This window comes from Solea senegalensis, linkage group LG7, assembly GCF_019176455.1.
Source record: "Solea senegalensis isolate Sse05_10M linkage group LG7, IFAPA_SoseM_1, whole genome shotgun sequence".
Lineage (NCBI taxonomy): Eukaryota > Metazoa > Chordata > Actinopteri > Pleuronectiformes > Soleidae > Solea > Solea senegalensis.
The window spans coordinates 2,732,215-2,751,294 of record NC_058027.1 but is presented as its reverse complement, the minus strand read 5'-3'; the positions used below and the strand labels follow the sequence as shown (position 1 = coordinate 2,751,294).

Sequence of the window (19,080 nt, the reverse complement as noted above, 5' to 3'; positions counted from 1 at the left end):
TTTCGACGGGCCAGTGAGCATCTAGTCTGGTCAAGAGGGGGCGTGTCCTCTCGATATTCCATCATCAATATCGCTATAGCGTTTATTTATGATGACATTTCACACAATTCCAAAGTACAAGTGTTTTATTTTGACATGATGTGTACTTTACAATAAAATAAACATTTATTTATTGTTTTTATTATTATTATATTGTTGATATTATCATTATTCTTATTATGCTGGGCCGCGAGGTTGAGACCATTTCTTAAAATGTCATTTCTGTCTGTTTATGCTTTATTTACATTTTTCACTCTTTGCAGATTCTAACTACTAACAACTATTGATGTATTTATCTATTTATTATACTTCTTTCCCTACATATTTTTCTATGTATGCTTAATTATTATCGTTTTAGGATTTCAGCTAGTGTTTCCATGGCTCCTTTTTGAAAAACCATCATTTTATAAGTACATTTTTTTAAATCATAAGCTCCTTTTTCCATTCCTAATAATCACCTCCTGCCTTTATATGTGTGAATATGTGATATGTTTGTGTTTGTTTATGTCTGTAACACTGTTAAACGTCTGACGCAGACAGACCACCCACCTGATTACCCTAACCAGCTCGTGGAAAGCTTGGTCTACGTTCATACGGATTTTGGCTGAAGCCTCCATGTATGTGACCTTCAGTTGTCTGGCCAGCTGCTGACCCTCTTCCTGGGTTACCTGAGGGCGAAGAGGAGAAGAGAATAATAACGTCAGCAGAGGTTTGAACTCATGATGCTCGAAACTCTTCCTGTGTCCACACTGTGGCACTAAAGCGCACGCTAGAGCTGCAACTAACTATTATTTTCATAATCGATGAATTGTTTGGTCCATAAAATGTCAGAAAAGCTTGAAAAATGTTGATCGGTGTTCGTCAGACCTGGAAATGATGATGTTCTCAAATGTCTTGTTTTGTCCACAAACCAAAATGATTTCTTTGTTATCCAGAGTCAAGAAATGAAGAAAACATTCACATTTAAGAAGATCAAACAATCGGAAATCTTAAAATAGTTGTCGATTCATTTATTAATCGATTAATAATGGATTAATCGATTAATTGTTTCAGCTCTAGTGCACACACCAAACATGATCAACAGATGTGCCAAATATAACAGATTCTCAAGGTCATTTCTGACCAAATGTGAGTTGGAATTACAGGTAAGAAAACAACATTCCTGTTGTGAGTAATTGTCATTTAGACTGAAAACTGTCAGGAAGACTTTTCCCAGTTTTCACTCCTCGAGTCAATAAATATATTCTTCTTCTTATTATTATTATTATTATTATTATTATTATTATTATTAATAATAGGTTTACTATTGATATTCTTAATATTATTATTATAAGTAATAATAATAGTAACAATAATAACAACAACAATAAAAATAATAATAATCAACACCAAAAATTAAATAATTTAGTTTTTTCTATTCATTCAGTAATTTCTTGGGGCGCACATGTGAGACCCATCTATGCAAATATCACTTGGGACAGAATAATGGACGAGCAGTGTGACAACAAAGGTTGTTTTTTACAACAGGTCACAGGTCGCAGAAATGCTCTTCAATGCAGTGTCTCTACTAATAATAAATGTAGAATAAATGCCAAAGATTGATTTCAGTGAGTAAAAACTCCATTGTAACACTCTCTTTCACCAGTGGGGGGTGCTATGAATTCACAAGAGAAAGTGACAATCACCTCCACACAAAAAAAAAACCCCTGAAAACCCATCATTTCGTTACACTCCGTCGATCCGCCGCGTGGCGCCGCTCCCCCTCGCCTCTCTGTTCTGACTCGCTCGCTCACATCCTGTTGCATCCTCCTCAGCCAACTGCGGCAGCGGCCGTTTGTTTCATTATGCAAACGTTTGAATCCCGCTGGGGGCTGGGCGACATTATCTCTCCGTGCGATCGAACCAAAACAGGGCGCGTGTTTGCCAGCCAGAGGGCGTCGCACTTACTTGTCTCTGTGGTTCCAGGTCGGCTTTGTTTCCTACGAGGATCATCGGGAACTCGTCCCTGTCTTTGACTCGGAGGATCTGTCTTTGGAATTTGTAGATTTCTTCAAAGCTGTGAAACACAACGCGTGGGATATTATGTATCGGGAAAGCACAGACGTCTTACTTTATATAAACATTTTCAGGTGTGTGACGACAGCAGAAACTCATCATCGCACGTAGAAAATCGTAAAAAAAAACACTCAAAGGTCAGGGGGGTCACCAACACATCAACCCAGAATGAACTGTACTATTCCAGAAACACTTTAATATAAATGTCAAGCACCTTTTTCAGACAAATAAATGAAAAAAACTTAATCTGGAAAGACTTGACTTGTATAAATGGAGGAAGGAAAGATTGTTTACACTATAAACACTGGGAGGGGGCTTTGACGGGGGCGGGGCTGCAGTGGTGTGACACGCCGGCAACAGGAGGAGTACATGTGGAACGTACCTTCAAGGTGACTTAAGCCCTGAGTTAAAGGGCTGGAAATCCCACTTAAATTAACCAGATTTCTCCTTTTATTGCCCCTTAAAGCTGCAGTGTGTCCATTTAAAGATTAAAAAACCTTGTGAAATGAAGTGACATTCACACACAGGAAGTGGTTTGTTTCATGCCGAGATGGACGCGAGAACCGGTCGGTATAAAAAAAAAAAAACATTTCCGAAGCTAATTCTGCAGCTCCCTCAGTCAGGTCTGATAGTATTGCTTGACAGAAAATAAAAAAGTAACGTGATATGGTTTCAAATCAAGACACTGTCAATCAAGAAAAGTGACACACTGCAGCTTTACGCTGGAAAACGGAACTTTTCTCCCTTTATTCCCGTTTAAATTAGTAAGTAATCCTTAGGTTAAAACCTGGACTTAAGTTAACACTTGTTGGTATCTATGAGAACTTTGAACTCTCCGCCACACCACTCTCACTCTCATTACTCACACGGGCTTTAAATAGAAAGTGAGGGTAAACAGATAAGAGCGCGAGAGCACAGGACGGAGGGAGGAAGTGCTAAAGAACAAGAGGAACACATGACAACGAGAAAACAAAACGGAAAGACGGGCAACGAGTGAGAGTATGAGTGTGAGGTTTATGGTTTGGGGGGTGGAGTGAGAACGCGAGCGTGTACCTGTGAAGAGTAAACAGAAGAGCGAGAGAGAGGGGAGGGGAGGGGAGTGGGTGTGGGTGTGCAGTGGCGAGAGCTGTCACTTACCTTCCTCTGTCAGTGACGGAGAAGACGAGCAGGAAGCCCTCCCCTGTCCTCATGTATTGTTCTCTCATGGCTCCGAACTCTTCCTGTCCAGCCGTGTCGAGGACTGGAGAGCGCGCACGCACGCACACACACACACACACAGAAAAACGTGTGTCAACATAGACTTCTGTAATCACGCCACAGAAACGTGTTTCGTGCACTTACTGTCGAGCCTGGCCGCCCTCTCGTCGATCACACACTGCTTTGTGTAGGAGTCTTCAATCGTGGGGTCATAGTCGGTGACAAAGTATGACTGCAGGAGGAGAGAGGGAGAGGGAGAGGGGGAGAGAGAGAGAGAGAGAGAGAGGGGGAGAAGATAAACGCCATGCTCTGTAATTACAGCGCGTCGTGTGGAGACAGAAGCGGTGTCCTCCTCATCACAGCATTCAATAACACAAACGTGAAGTGACACACTCACACACACCGAAGCCAGGCTGATGTGAGGCGTTCAGGTTCAGATAAGATAAGATAAGATAAGATAAGATAAGATAAGATAAGATAAGATAAGATAAGATAAGATAAGATAAGATAAGATAAGATAAGATAAGATAAGATAAGTTTTTATTGTATGGCTACTATTTCTTATTGTGTGTTTTTTATTTATTTTAACAAATAACGTTGACTTGGATTGGATAATAAACATGCATTGCCAAAAAATAAAATGACAATATAAAAAGATATTAACACGTATGTGTTAAAATAGAATGTGGAATGTACATTATAGACAGTTATTTCTCTGCAATGGGTCGGGAGTGTGCACAGCGGCTCGGGGTGAACAAGCCAGAAGCCCGGGCCTCGTGTTTGTGGTTGAAACAGCACGGAGCGCCTCGGTGACCTCTACCTTTACTCGTGGCACTGAGGTAAACACGGCGCCTGCAGACGCTGGTACAGAAAAGCATGGAGTAAATATTTCCTCAAATAACAACCGCCGCTTACATTCAGACAGACAGGTTCTCAGGCTGCAGTCTCTCTCTCTCTCTCTCTCCTGGAGGCTTTGAATCCAAAGCCAATATCTGGTTTCCTAGTAACCTAAACTGAAAGGGTGGGGCTGGAGGGAGGAGGAGGAGAAGGAGGAATCATGCATTTTTTACATTTTTCCCATGTTTTGTAGTCCTCGCTCTCCTCGGGGCACTCGCTAAGTGGCGACAGCTGAGGGGGAACGCTCGGGGAATGTCAGAGACCAACACCCGGAAAACACCGAGCAATCGCGGGGAATATAAAAGCCAGACAAGTGTCAGGAACCACGAGATGACTTCTGTGACGCGTGGACGAAATATTGCATATCAGGTCAAATTATAACAATAAATAAATAAATAAATAAATAAATAAATAAATAAAAGCAAACAAGGTGACCAGGATCACTGTTTACTTTTGCTGGGATTTAAACACCATAATTAAGGTCTCGATTAATCATCAAAATCATGATTTTTACAGATGAGTGTTCTAATTTTCCAACATGACGTGTTTAAACGTACAATAATTTAATGAATTACCTCATAATACAACAAAGAAAATGTTGAATTGAAACACTGACAACAACGTCATAACCAGCTTATTCACATTTTTGTTATAATATTTGGAGTTTTTGTGCCTTAAAAACTAGTCTTAATTAGTCTTAACCCTAACGCTAATGTCACATTAAAATTGACACAGGGAACAAGAACAGCTCAGAGAGTGTGCATTTTTACACACATTTTACATACAGCCCCTTTAAATGTCTTATTTCAAACCCAAGAACGACAGTCTGCGTTCATATATGGAGAACAAATGCTAAAATTCTCACAATTCAGACGCTGCAATCAGCAAACACTTCATAAATATCAATTCAACTCAGGGAATGAACTAATCGATGGAGCGTATTGTGAAAGAAAATGCAGACAACGCACTACAGTATATCATGGCTATGAATTAACTTATTTGTGTTAATCAATACCCCCCCACACACACACACACACACACACAGCCTCCTGTCACTCTGCAGCATGGATGCACGCCGGTCTGTGTCACATCCACTCACCACTGCTCAATAATTCATCAGCATCACTGTGGAGCCGAGCACGTGCTTCACTGCACCGGCACTGCACTGTGTCTTCAGACGACCAGACGGAGGCAGAAAGAGAAAGAAAAGCTGCTTGTGTTTCTCCTCCTCTCCCTCCCTCCCTCCCTCCCCTCGCTCCAGCACGTGACCCCGGCTTCCCGTCAACCTCATATTCCTATTCTGTCAACCCCGGGGCCGCCGCATTAAGCGCTGCACTCTTCTGTTTACCCCTCCCTGTTGCATGCAGCACTAGTGCAGTGAATACACGGGGTAGCGGGGTGACAGGAGTGCACCGTGACTCAGGAGGACTTCCGATAACTGTGACATAAGCCGCTCTGAGTCATGGGCAGTAATATGACCTGCAAGTCCTCGTATTGGTCAGTGACTTCATCGGATGGAAGAGGCTCCTAAAGTGGAGTGAATCAACCCAGAACTTATGAAGGGCATGGCTTTGGCCCGTAGTCTTAATCTACAATGTTCTATACTATTGCATTGCAAATACAGTAAAATACTCAAAAATAAAGGAAAAGGTCCACCCTAAAACACACTGATTATTATTTATGATCTGTGTTTCATACAATTTTAGGGGGTTTCATTGTAAAATAAATGATCTTTATATGTGTAAGAAACTATGAAATGACATAAATATGGTAACAAGTGACAAATAATACGTTCACAGTGTGTCAAATGTATTCATTGTTGCAGAGAAAGCATGGAAAAGCATTCTACACAGTTTAAAGGTGCAATGTGTAACATTTAGGAGGATTTATTGGCAGAACTTAAATATACGACCAATAATTCTTTTGTATAACGGCTTCAAAATGGGTTTCCTGGCCTTCTTGGAATGAGCCTTCGATACTAAACGCTTTACAGAAGCCTGAACACTGCACGTACGCGTCTATAAGCGCCGTCTATTGTTGTGGCGACATCAAACGGCATGGGAACAATGTCATTTGAGTGGCAGGTACACGAGGAGGCGACTGAAGAATCCCCATGGAAACACTCGACAGCTGACAGTCACGGCGAGGTCACGCTCTGACTGCAGAGATCCCAAAACATCCACATCCCAGCGACAGCGACGTTGTCCGGTCACGTCGCCGTTCAACACATCAGTGTTAGCTTTTAGCCCGTGCGAGGAATGATGCTAGAACAGCCAAGAACAACTGGAGCTGCACTGAAGCAATCACTGTGACCAGTTCTGACACGACCCGCCATCGTGTGTGTGCATTTGTGAGCAGGAAGAAGCTTATTTTGAAAGGACAGAGAAAAATATAATAATATAACGTACAAAAGGTTATATATACAGTAAAATACTCAAAAATAATAGAAAGTCTCTCCCCTAAAATTGGTTAATCCAGGGGTTTGCTGGGTTTAATGTTAAATAAATGATATTTATATGTAAATATGGTCAAATTCTGCTGTAACACAAAGAATAAGTTACACTTTAAAGTTAAAAAGTTTAAAAAGTTTCATGTTGTGGAGAATCTAAGTAAATGATGTATAGTTTGTCCATTGTGGACTATTGTAAAAGCACAGCATTCCAAAAATGAATATAATTAAATATAAAATTCTGGTTAATAAAAAATAAAATCAAGTGCACTTTTACAGTCTTCAAAAGTTGTATCACTTCTGGTGAAATTTTATGTTGACTCCATTTTTATTTCATTAATATTTTCTTCCACGACATGATGACGAAGTTTATCTCTTATCTGGTGTAAAATCCAAACTGGCGCAGAATGGAGCTGGTGCACAGTTTGGATGTCGGCGGGTGGCGAGGTGGGTCAGGCCCCGCTCAGCTCAGCTCTGCAGGAAGGAAACTCCACCCCTGCAGCAGTCAGCTGACCCGGCCGAGCCCTCGGGTGACGCTGATGTCACGGACGGCATGTTCCGCCACCCTGCCCGGCCTGACCCGAGCCCAGAGCCACAGCTCCGGCATTCCAGCAAGCTATACATCCACAGTCTCCTCGACGCACACGCCGCACATGCACGCTCACACCAGGGAAAACATGAAGTGGTGGAGGATTCTGGAGCTTCTTCCATTATTAGATACTGTGTTAATACATGAGTATTTTGGTTAATTTAGTCTCTAACGGCCATGAATAGCTAAATAAAAATGATTTAATCATGTATATTCAATAGAGGAAAGCAGCAAATTCTTAACTTTATAGTAATTTACCCATGCTGCAGTACACATATAGAATAATTGGTTAATCCAGGGGCCACACACAGCCCAATTTGATCTCAAGTGGGCCGGACCAGCGAAATTATAGCATAATAACCAACGAACAACAAGAACTCTGAGTTTCTTTTCACAAAACATGACAAAATAGGTGCAATTTTTACAATATTATGCCCGAGTTTACCATTTACACAACACAGTGGATCTATAAAGGCACAAATATTAAGTATCTGGTATCTGGAAGTGAAAAATATAGTATTTCACGTGATGATTAGATTCTAATTCATAACAAATAGATTCTGTGGGCCGGTGGGACTCACGGTAAATAAAATATAAATAAAAAAAAAATACACTACATTTCCATCATCATACATTGCACTCCTTATTTGATTAGTCAGTTACTAAATTAATTGTCAACCAATTGTTTCTTTGCTCCATGTAACAAAGAAATCATTAAAAGTGAATAAGTTTGGTTTGTGGACAAAACAAGACATTGAAAAAACACTATCATTTCCAAGTTTGTTTAACACAAAAACTTAATTTCAACCCAGTGCAAAAAAGTTTGAAAAAATATTCGTTTAAAAAAATACACTGCTTTTCCACGATCATACAAAACGATATACACACAGTTCACCATCCCATAGAGCAAAAACACAACATTTCTGCACTTATCAGACAGAAAAACATGACCTTTGCCCTCTAATATAATAACAGTCTCATCATTTAAATTCACACGACTGCTCCACTTTCCCTTTTCGACTGACAGTCGCTCTTCAGTCGAGGCAGACGGCGATAAATCCCGTCCCGCTACCGCTGCTGGCTGCCAGCTCTGAGGAAGACAACAATGGTTGATATGTGTAGGCGTGTAATCGACACCATGCTTGCACTGCACACCCACTTCCTCTCGCTACACAAACGCTAAATATAGACGCCTTTTTCTATCTCCGTCAGTCATCCCACTTCTTTTTGGCTGGAGCCGCCCCTTCTGACTGTTAACCAGTGCGGCGTCATTAGCGACGCGGGGCAACATAACTACAGATTCGGCAGCGGCAGCGTGCGCGAGGGGGAAATGAGATTTTCACTGGGAAACGCCGCAGGAAATTAGCCAAAGCACCGCGTGCGTGCTCAGACGAGGTGAATCGGCGTACCTGCCTGCTGCCATAATGAGAGGAGCTGCTGAACTACAACAAATACTCATCAATGGAGTTAGGGCGTTAATTGGCCTCCTGCACGTGGCTCAGAGCCCGATGAGGATTCGCAGACCTTGACTTGGAAGTCATTAGCTGCGGATGTTCTTTAATTAGAGGGAAATGTAGATGGAACGCCGTTAAATTGTGTTACTCCAGGAACGATTGTGTCAGCTTTAAAATATTCCACCGTCGTCACATTTGCCCTCTCTGCTGAAGTCGATATACGCTCTGTTATATTGGGAGACCTCGAACGACACCTGGATCTTGTGTATGAGCGGCACGTCACGTGGCTTCATTCATCCTTAAAAAGGTAAACAATAACAGTGTCGCTAATAAACGGTCACTACAAAAGTAAAAAGAATGTGGAAAACACCACCGTTTCTACCCCACCGTTGAACGTAAGCGATGATTTCTTTGCGTTTCTCGCTCCAGTGGATGGTACAGCTCAGCTACTTTTGTAGCCTTCTCATTTTGTAAAGTACAGAACCGGAGGGTTCTTTGCAGCGTAGGCAGTTGTTGTCGCAGCTCGCCGCACGTCTACTGTCACGCCTACAAATTCAAAAGCGTCTCGGAAACGGAGCCCAGAGGATGTGCAGAGAGTGTAGCTCCCTCTCTCAGATCACGTGATTTAAATTACGCTGAGAGGCTATAATGGAATTACTGATCAATAACACTGCCGGCCTACTACTGTACACCTTTAACAATGAACAACATGTCTTCAGGAGTCAGGGGAGGATAGAATTCTCTCTGAGTCCGATTAGTTGAGTACTCGTTTGGTCCGTAAAATGTCAGAAAATGTTGAAAAACCTCGGAACCTGGAGATGATTCACCAAAATGATTCAGTTTGAATGATTTCTTTGTTGCATGGAGCAAAGAAAGGGGAAAATATTCCCATTTAAGAAGCTGAAAAATCAGAAAATTGAAATTAATCGTCGGAAAAACTCTTTTACCAAAATAGTTGACAGTTAATTTAGTAATTGACAAGGCATCAAATAACCGTTGCAGCCCGAGCTGTCACAGCCACATTCAAACTGACGAAAAGAGAAAAATCAATGCATAACATAGTGAAAAATATGAATGGAGGACTTCCTGTTCAGGGTTTGAGGATGACATGTCCTGCAGGTTTAACCTCCACAGAACATCTGGGGCTGGACTCTTAACAGCTGTCCCGAGTCAAACCAGCGACTATAAGGCTCTAATGTTCAACAGATGGAACAGCAGCCAAGTGCTTTACACCGTCTTTGCTCCTCCATCGTCACCTTCTTCTTCTTCTTCTTCTTCTTCTCAGGCTCCACAGGATTTGACACAAGTGGAATTTGTGCGAGGGGCATTCTTTGGTTGACTACTTAAGAGCACTTGAAGTGAGAAATAGTGAGGAAAAAAAAAAGAGACAGACTGGAAGGTTCAAGGGGGAGGGAGAGTGTAGGCGACATGGAGAGGGAAAGCGAGAGAAAAAAGAGGGGGAGGGAAAGGCATTTAACTTCCTGTGGAAACACCCACTTTTCCCATGAGCTCATACAAACCCGAAAGGTCACTTATTCAATACCTAATACACACGGAGAGAAAGAGAGCACACAATGTGTCCGGCGCCTTAAAGGGCCACCGGGGAGCGTTCTGCTAACGCTGGGAAAGGCTCGAGGGCCGCACCGCTCACACCGTGGTTTAAAAATAACAGAAAAGTTTTGATTGTCATTTTCAGCTTCATTGCTCGACACCCACAGTTATCGCAGCCAGGAAACGCAGTCTGGGTGCAGCAGTGAACGTTTGGCTCAAAGCCGAATTAAATGAACCCCCGGCCGCGTACATCTGTCTTACAAGCTCCCCCGGATCAATAGCCTGTCCCTTTATTCACTGGCCTGTCTTTAAATGATGGCGCATCAGTAAAACTCCCACTCCTCCACGTAGCGTTCAATATTACAGATATACAGTACACAGCGCGTACATATTACATTTTCTAAACACTGTATCCTTGTAAAACATTAAATGGAGAGTTTCTCCAGCATGGTTGTATGAAGTATCGACGTATTAGTCAACGCTGTTTCTGTTAATCAGCCTGTGACCTGGACACTCTCAGTGATAACACAGATTACAGCCTCTGAACAAAAGGCTTATCTAATAAAATACACGCCTGGTAATGTCTATGATGACATTTGTACACCTATCACTCTGCGGCACCAAAGTCCACAGAGAGGATCTGTGTTTTTAGGCCTGCGGGTGGACGTGGTGGGAGTTGCTGGTCCACTGCTGCCGTGGTCAGTCAACTTGTGTCATTTAGGCTAAAAGAATACTTCACTGATTAGCATTTAGCTTTGTATTACTAGAATAATAAAATTATATACACGACATACACGTTGCCTGTTTCCACTAACACATGATGTTTACAGTTGCTATGACAACAAGTGAACGCTGCCGGTAGCATATTAGCCCAACCCCAAAAATCAAATGTAATAAAATCAACACTAACCATCAACGGCCATGACCCTAAGGACCTTAACAATTGTATTGTCACAAGTTGTGATATAATATTTAGGAAAATAAATGCGTAGATCCTTTCAGAGTTACGCTATCTTAAATGACGGTTGTTTCCACTATAGGGCCGCGAGCGACTTATCATCCCGTGCGAGCGATTTATCATCCCGCGAGAGTGACTTATCATCCTGCCAGAGCGACTTATCATCCCGCAAGAGCGACTTATCATCCTGCGAGCGACTTATCATCCCGTGCGAGCGATTTATCATCCCGCGAGAGTGACTTATCAAGCGACTTATCATCCCGCAAGAGCGACTTATCATCCTGCGAGAGCGACTTATCATCCCGTGAGAGCGACTTATCATCTCACACGAGCGACTTATCGTCCCGCGAAACCGACTTATCGCCCCGCGAGAGCGACTCATCGTCCAGTGCGAGCGACTTATCATCTCATGCAAGCAACTTATCGTCCCGTGTGAGCGACTTATCGTCCCGCGAGAGCGCAGTGACACTTGGTCCGGTTAGCTCAACAGTTAGCAAAGATGGCGGACACTGTTTACATTCTGGGAATGGTCCCCCTACGAGTGGGTCTAAAAAGTGCGGAATTAGCATTGCAGTTTCAAGCCTCGGACCAAGTGTCACTGGTGGGCACGTAACAAAAACAAAGAATGAAGATATTTCTCGACTCAGTGAAAACTGAGTTTGGGAACCACAATTTTTCTAGTAATACAAAGATAAATGCAAATTGGTGAAGTATTCCTTTAATCAGAACAAAGGATGTCAAACACTGAAGTCACAAGATAACACATTTGAACTCACTGATGTGCCTTGGTGTAAAATCGATGATTTTCTCTATGGACTTTGGTGCCAGAGAGTAAGCAGTGCACAGACTTACAGAGGAGGCCGTTTAACTGCCAGGAAAACAACTGCAGACATAATCTTAAGATATGAAGACTAATGCACCTGTGTACATTTAATTAGTGGAGTCTTTAGTTAAGTGGCTAAAAACAGTTTTCTCTATCCCATCTGGCGACTATGTAAGAGTTAGTGTCTAGATCTACATCGCAATCACACTTCGAAAGAACCTGAACCTGGTCTCTTTAAATAAATTAGATACTGCGGAACGGTACGTCAGCAAATCCTGCTCATTTTCTACTGTGTTATAAAGCTTGGAGACCTTTGGCAGACCGAGTCACTCTGTATTCTCATATTCTCATGTACTAACAACAACTTGCAGATGTCTTCAAATCAGTTTAACAATTTTTGGAGCACTTTCAGAAGTTTCCACACTGTCGTGGAACTTAGTGGCCGTCGTTTTATCAAATTATGGCAACAACTGTCCGTGTGACTTCACTCCTGAGACGCAAGGTCGCAGCAATGTCACTGACACTGAGTCAGCGTGAGGAAATAACTGAGAAAACACAGCATTAATGATTTAACGGAAGGATAGAAATCTTCATTTTAGCTCTTAATTAATAAGTTGGCATTAATCGACCAAAATGAATAGGTTTGGGTTCAATGTTTCAATAATAACAAGGTGCAATACAGAGTACATGAAGTCCTGAATGGCTCAGCTGGCACTCAAGGCCACAGAGTTGGCGATGGCGCTCATGCAGAGAATAAAGGAGTGGATAAATGTCCCACCACGTAGGCGGACTCCTGGCACAGTCCACCCCCTGCTCTCCTCTAACCTCTCTGGCATTAAGACTTCAATCGCGCCGCTAAATATCACCGAGTACCGGTCTCTGAACACGTTTGAACCCGCTCAAAGGTGCAGAATCAAAGTGGTGCCATTTAAAGGCCCCTTTTCCACCAGATCGCCCAGGCTCAAACGAACCTGTTTTTCTCTAAGCAGTTTCTTTCTCTACGTTTCAAAAGTACATTTATCTATCTATCTTTCCAGTTTCTTTCCTGGAGAGACCGCGAATAAAGAGTTATTATGACAAGTTACTCGTCCAAAAAGACGACGGCGATTCCCCCGACTGCATTTTCGCTATTCATCGATACTGATCAATAATGCATGCATCGTTTTGGAGAACGACGTGCGTCAAAATCAAAGCAAGAGAAAGCACCCGGAGAGCACAAACCTCTGCCAAGGCTGCACACGGTGTCAGGACGATCACAACATGGAAGCACACCAATGTTTTTTCATGGTTCAGGTCCGGAAACGACCCTGTAACACAGACCTACACATATGGAGGGTTTCTGAATCCAGATTCATTCCCAGACCACCAGCAAAACCGATTAACTTCTCCCTTATAACGTCACCTGAATACTGATACGATCCATAAACCTTGTTATAGAACATCAATGTTTCACTAAATGCAGGAAACGGGCTGTAAAGACAGACGTCCACCAACACCACAGACACCACTGGCGTCATGTGACGAGGACAAATGTCTGTTTTTGGAACGGCTGCTTATAGCCGACAGCACACACGTGTCTGTATTAACAGCTAAGTAAAAGTCTGTGTGTGGTGTTGTTGGTATTGGAAGATAATCACCGTTGACCCAGAGAGAGTATTGCCTTCCTCTAACAATTACAACGTGAAGTAAACTGCGATAATTAGAAGCGGGCTTTGATGACAAAGCGGCGTACATGTTTGCGCTTGCTTCTGTTTCACTCCCGGCTTTGCTTGCGTCTGTGCAGAAGTGGTCCCGCGCGAGCCCACATCAACAAAGCCTGATTGTTGCAGGCCCCGGCGAGAGGACACCAGCTGCTGCAGTGGCCGCGTGGACAGAGAAACCACTGTGACTTCCACGAAGCCGCACAAAGTCGCTCTCAGTGAGAGTGCGGCTCAGTCTATAGTCTGTGTGGTTTTTTGCAAGAAAAACCTTCGGACGGAAAGACGGGTTTGCAAATGAAGTGGAGCGATTAGCGATTACGTACAAAGTACAAATCTCATTTTCCACTCCCCGACATTTTGAATATGATGCATTTGTTTTCTCTAAACGGATTTATCTGCACAGTACCTGCAGGGACACATTCTTCTATCTTCCTCACAACCTCCTCTTCTCTTCTCTTCTCTTTCCTCTGGCACAAGTGCTGAGCGTGTGTTTCTGCACCAGCGTTCACGACTGCAGACTATAACTCTTAGTGCGAGGTGATACGTCAAAAGGAAATGGGGCCACTCACTGGCATCATGTCGGATGCACAGCAGCGCTACCGTTGTGTGCTTTTAGGCCGCAGCAAATCCTCGTAAAATAAGACCGCACAGAGACGTCCTCAACACAACGTGAAGACACGGCGGAAACTTCCTGCTACAGGCTGCAGGTGCCAGGCTTTTATCTCAGGAACCTGGTCCTGATCGACTGCATCTGCAACACGTGTGGGTGGTCTAAACAGTCTGGATGGAAGAAATGAAAGCTACGTCCACGTCACAGGATGATGTACCCCAGTGCCAATCTTCACCTCAACATTTAGAGTTATAGATTTAAAACGAGGTGATCATCAGATTATACACCCTCCAGCGCAAGAATGAGAATTCCCACACATGAATGAACTCGCTTTGTTTCAAATTGTGATTTAAAAACAGCTGTAAAGGAACAAGAGGCTTGTTGACAACTGACAAGAACCGACAGTGGTGAAAACAAAGAATAATAACTATTTCTGTGAAGCACTGGTGACAACAAGTGCAACTAAAAGCGAAAGTAAGTAAGTGTTAGGGGTTAGGGTGTTAGTTTTTGTCCGCAGCAAAAACCATTGAGCTGTGGCCGACAAGGAAACAATCAGGAAGCGAGTGTGGGTGTTTCTGCCCCGTGCAGCCCCTGAGTTAGCTACAGTGGAGCCAAAAGTGTTGCAGAATGTATGTGTTTTTAAAAGTGTGAACGTAGCCCGTGACGTGGTTTTATACCACCGTACGCAGAATATTAGCGGGGGGTAGAACTATCATTCTGGCAGAAGTGTCTGAGTGTCTGTGTGAGCTCAACTGATCTTTTAAAACCCGATCACGCTAGCATTTAAAACGGCAAAATCTAATCGATTCATATCTGACCTGCATCCTTTACTTTCCTGTTGACCAAGTTGGCCTGACCAATTCATCAGTCTACGTCCAATATGATGTTGTGCACTGATGTATTTAGAAAATACATGAAAGGAAAAAAACTCAATTTAAATTTAAAAAAAATCAACTCAAATCTTGTTTTTTCTGCATTTAGAATTAGTTATTTTTTGCACACACCAATGCAACCCATCCTTGGCAGTGGGCTGCAGGGATTGGGTGCCTTGAACCTGGATTTGAACCTGACTGAACGAGTTTGAATAAATATCTCATTGTGATTAGAGGGAATGGTCATTTTTACATCATTATTCTCATTTTCCTTCAAAAACAACTCATTTAAAAGGATTCATGTGCAGCCCTGTGAGAAACGGAGATGTTCTCTTCAGTCAGAATAAGATGTGTAACAATAATTCATCTCAAATGATATTTTGACACCCATTTTGCCATGAACAAATATTGCATAAAAATTGCACTAAGCTGTATTGTGATTTCGATCAAATTTCAATTCATTGTTCAGTCAATTCAGCCTCTACTTTAAACACCACCACCTTAAAAACAGAGCTTTATAATATCAGGAAATGATAATAAATACATACTGCAGCAGACAAGAGGCAGCGCACTGGTAAACAGGGAGAGTTCTGAGCTCTCAGTATCAACAGAGGTCTGGCAGCGAGGCGACAATGTTTTGGTTCGACATACCGAGCACCTTTTCTGGCAGCTGTGTGTGTGTGTGTGTGGTGACTCAAAGTCCGACATAGGGTTTGCAACTGGTGCAAACGCCAACTGGTGCCGATGACATGTCCAGTTGCTGCGTGTGTGTGTGTTCAGATCGATATCACAGAAACAGAATGGCTGCGTCACTGACTCACCCGAACACTCCAACCACTCGTAAGTGCAACCACGCGTGTCTCTGATGTTCAGCGAACAGGCCTCTCTGTTATCTGCGGAGACAGCGAGTCAAGCTACGCCGTCACCTGTTGAGGAGTCGTCTCATTCCATGCCTCACCTCCCACTGATGGACAGCAGGTGTCCCACAGGCCTCTGGACAATGTCTGCATAAGACAAATGTGCCCAAATGTCCACCAGCTGCCCCGGCAAGGCAGCTCGGGGCTCAGCATCAGGGGACACGCGTGATATAAAAAGAAGTGTTCATTGTGATCATCTATCAACTCCTGTATATGTGTCACGCCGCAGAAGCCTGCGCTATAGGCCTTAAAATAAACAACGCGGACTGTGTTCAGCAACGCCAGCGTCAGCAGCAGCGTGCTGATTAAATATAGGTGGACGTACATCTTCGGCGCGGTGGGAATGCGTGGCTAAAATAAGCAGCACGCCAGTTTTCCCATAGACCGCGTTGTTGTGATACGAGCCGGAGATGTGAGCGCTGATACAGCGGCCAGTTATTCTCCGACAGACAGATGTGTGAACACGCAACAAAAGCCAAAAACAACGCCTGAGGAACCCGGTGCCCTCAGTGTCTGTCTGACTCTGTGACGCCGGCCAGTGACTGGAAATAAAAAGGCGGGGAAAACACAGGTGAATGTGCACGGTGGGGGCGGGACCTGTTAAATATACACATGTTTAAATGTCACATAACGAAACTATAACTTCAACACTTTAGATTGTTCTTTTTTTTTACAGTTTTACAAGATTAAATGATCTGAAGATGAATTCTGCATTTTGTGTCTATTAGCTCACATAGACATTGTGTTTGAACTGAAAATAATTACATGAGACAGATTCAAACTCAACCTTTGTCAAATAAAAGGCTTAAGTTAGTAGAATTTACTAATCCGAGAGCAAAAATCAATCATGTGTAGTGATAAACGGGCTGATGAAAATGTTAAATAGTGGCCAAAAAAGGTAAGATTACTACTGGAAACACATAAAACTGCATTTAAAAGCAATTTATGTAAAACATGCGACTTAGAAATATGAGTTTCCTCATAAAAATAAACGCATATGTGAAGAATTTTTTACAGTATATTGAGGAAAAACACACATTCAGGTGAAATTTGACACTAAACTAAAGGAAATAAAAGAGCAACGCAAAGCAATAAAACATTAAGCGTTATGTTTTTCTCCACGCGAGTACGTCACACTGTCACATTGCTCTTCTCTGACCTCTTCACAGTTCATTAATGTAAAGAATATAGAGTTAGGAGGACAAACTTCTTATTATACTCTTATTAAGACAAGAGGTTCAATGTAAGTGCCATTCTATGATAACGTGTCATTTAAAAAGGGAGGTTTTACAGATCTACTGTAAATAAAAGCCCTCTTTTTAAAGTCTGACGTGTATACAGACGTGTGACTACATGCCACGGTATTTATTGCTGTTGTTGCTCCTTGTAGCTGCTGCTGCAGCAGAGAGGGAGGGTGGTGGACGATGGGAGTGGCTGAACTCATCATCTGACTCTCAGATCTGTGATGTCTGCTGGCCTGCATTCTGCATCACACCTTGGCCTCCAGCTAACAGCGGCATCTCTTCGCGGACACCACACACGGCAGCATATACCGCCTTGACTTTGTATCTCCCAAAACGTCACGCCAGGCCCTGACTGAGGAATTACACGCCACAAAGTTGCAAAACACTAAACCTACACCTCAGTTAGTTCTTCTATGAGTCTATGCTGCTTTAGACGATAACATAACATCAACACCATATAGAAACAGATTGGAATCAAGCACAAAAATACACAAAAACAGAGTTTTGGACTCGGGATTGCACGCCTAGCTGCGCTGTAGTTGAAGAGTGGTCTTCCTCCCAGGACAGTAATTAGTTTCTCATTAGCCTTGAGCAAAAAGAATGACCTGCTCGTCTCTTGAGCTTTCCCAGATGGGTGGGAGTGTCTTACTCCCTTTTTCATGAACATTCCTATGGTGTGCTGCATGGGATTTTTTTTCTCCCCCCAGATTACAGTAAAATTATCACAGGGACAGGATTTGTTTTTGTCCGACATTGTGTTTGAACCGGGCTGAAAGGTTAAAGACTTATGCTCTCATTATAAAACACAGTACAGTACATAACGGCACAAATATACACATACACAACTACAGTGCAAGGCTTTAACAAGGTACTAGATATTCAAGTATTCTAGTACCATATACTCCCAGAGTCATTATCAAAGAGCGTTTATGTCCTTGGACGCGCAGATTTCTTCATTAAAGACACACTCAGACTAAAATTAGCAGGTTTACCAAGGATTCTGGGTAAATCCTCTTAAAAAGGTAATAAACATCTTTTATTTGCACTCCTGTGTCACAACAACAACACAATGATAAAAGATTTTAGTCTAACTAACGCAATCATTTGGTTTTCTTAATGTCATGTGAGCACGTTAGTCCGACTAAAATCAAGCTAGTCAGACTAACAGACCTGGATAATGTGATTCATAGTCTGATTACTCCCTCATGTCTACACTTAGTCGGACTAGAGTCTGCACTTGTCGTTCTGCACATGCACAAAAATGTCCTTCCCAGACGCACAGATGTCTTCACTAAAGCCACTTTCACACTCAAATTAGCAGGTTTACCAAGGATTCTGGGTAAATCCTCTTAAAAAGGTAATAAACATCTTTTATTTGCACTCCTGTGTCACAACAACAACACAATGACAAAAGTCGGATTTTAGTCTGACTACGACAATAATCTGTAAGCACGGTAGTCCGATTAAAAACAAGCTAGACTTAGTCGGACTAACATAACTGGATAATGTGATTCATAGTCCGATTACTCCTGCATGTATACACTTAGTCGGACTAGAGTCAGACTCGCGGTTCTGCACACGCACAAAAACGTCCGTCCCGATCTTTGACCTGGAAGTAGAAGTAGGCGACTCATAAAGTGGCGGAAAAGAACAAACAACACGGTGGCTTCGTCGGCGTAAAGCTTAAGCTACGGAGAAGACCCACTTTTGGACTGATGAAGAGAC

At 42.7% G+C, this 19,080-nt stretch overlaps 1 protein-coding gene across 1 annotated transcript in view; it reads right to left on the bottom strand.

Annotated features, from left to right (window-relative positions):
* rras2 (RAS related 2) overlaps window positions 1-19,080 on the bottom strand; it is a 30,490-nt gene that overhangs the window by 1,905 nt on the left and 9,505 nt on the right. Inside the window, exons 2-5 of the mRNA XM_044030025.1 lie at window positions 3,436-3,523; window positions 3,232-3,334; window positions 1,987-2,095; window positions 589-707 (exon numbers count right to left, since the gene is read on the bottom strand). Coding sequence (XP_043885960.1) covers window positions 589-707; window positions 1,987-2,095; window positions 3,232-3,334; window positions 3,436-3,523 — 419 coding nt within the window. The remainder of the gene's footprint in view (window positions 1-588; window positions 708-1,986; window positions 2,096-3,231; window positions 3,335-3,435; window positions 3,524-19,080) is intronic.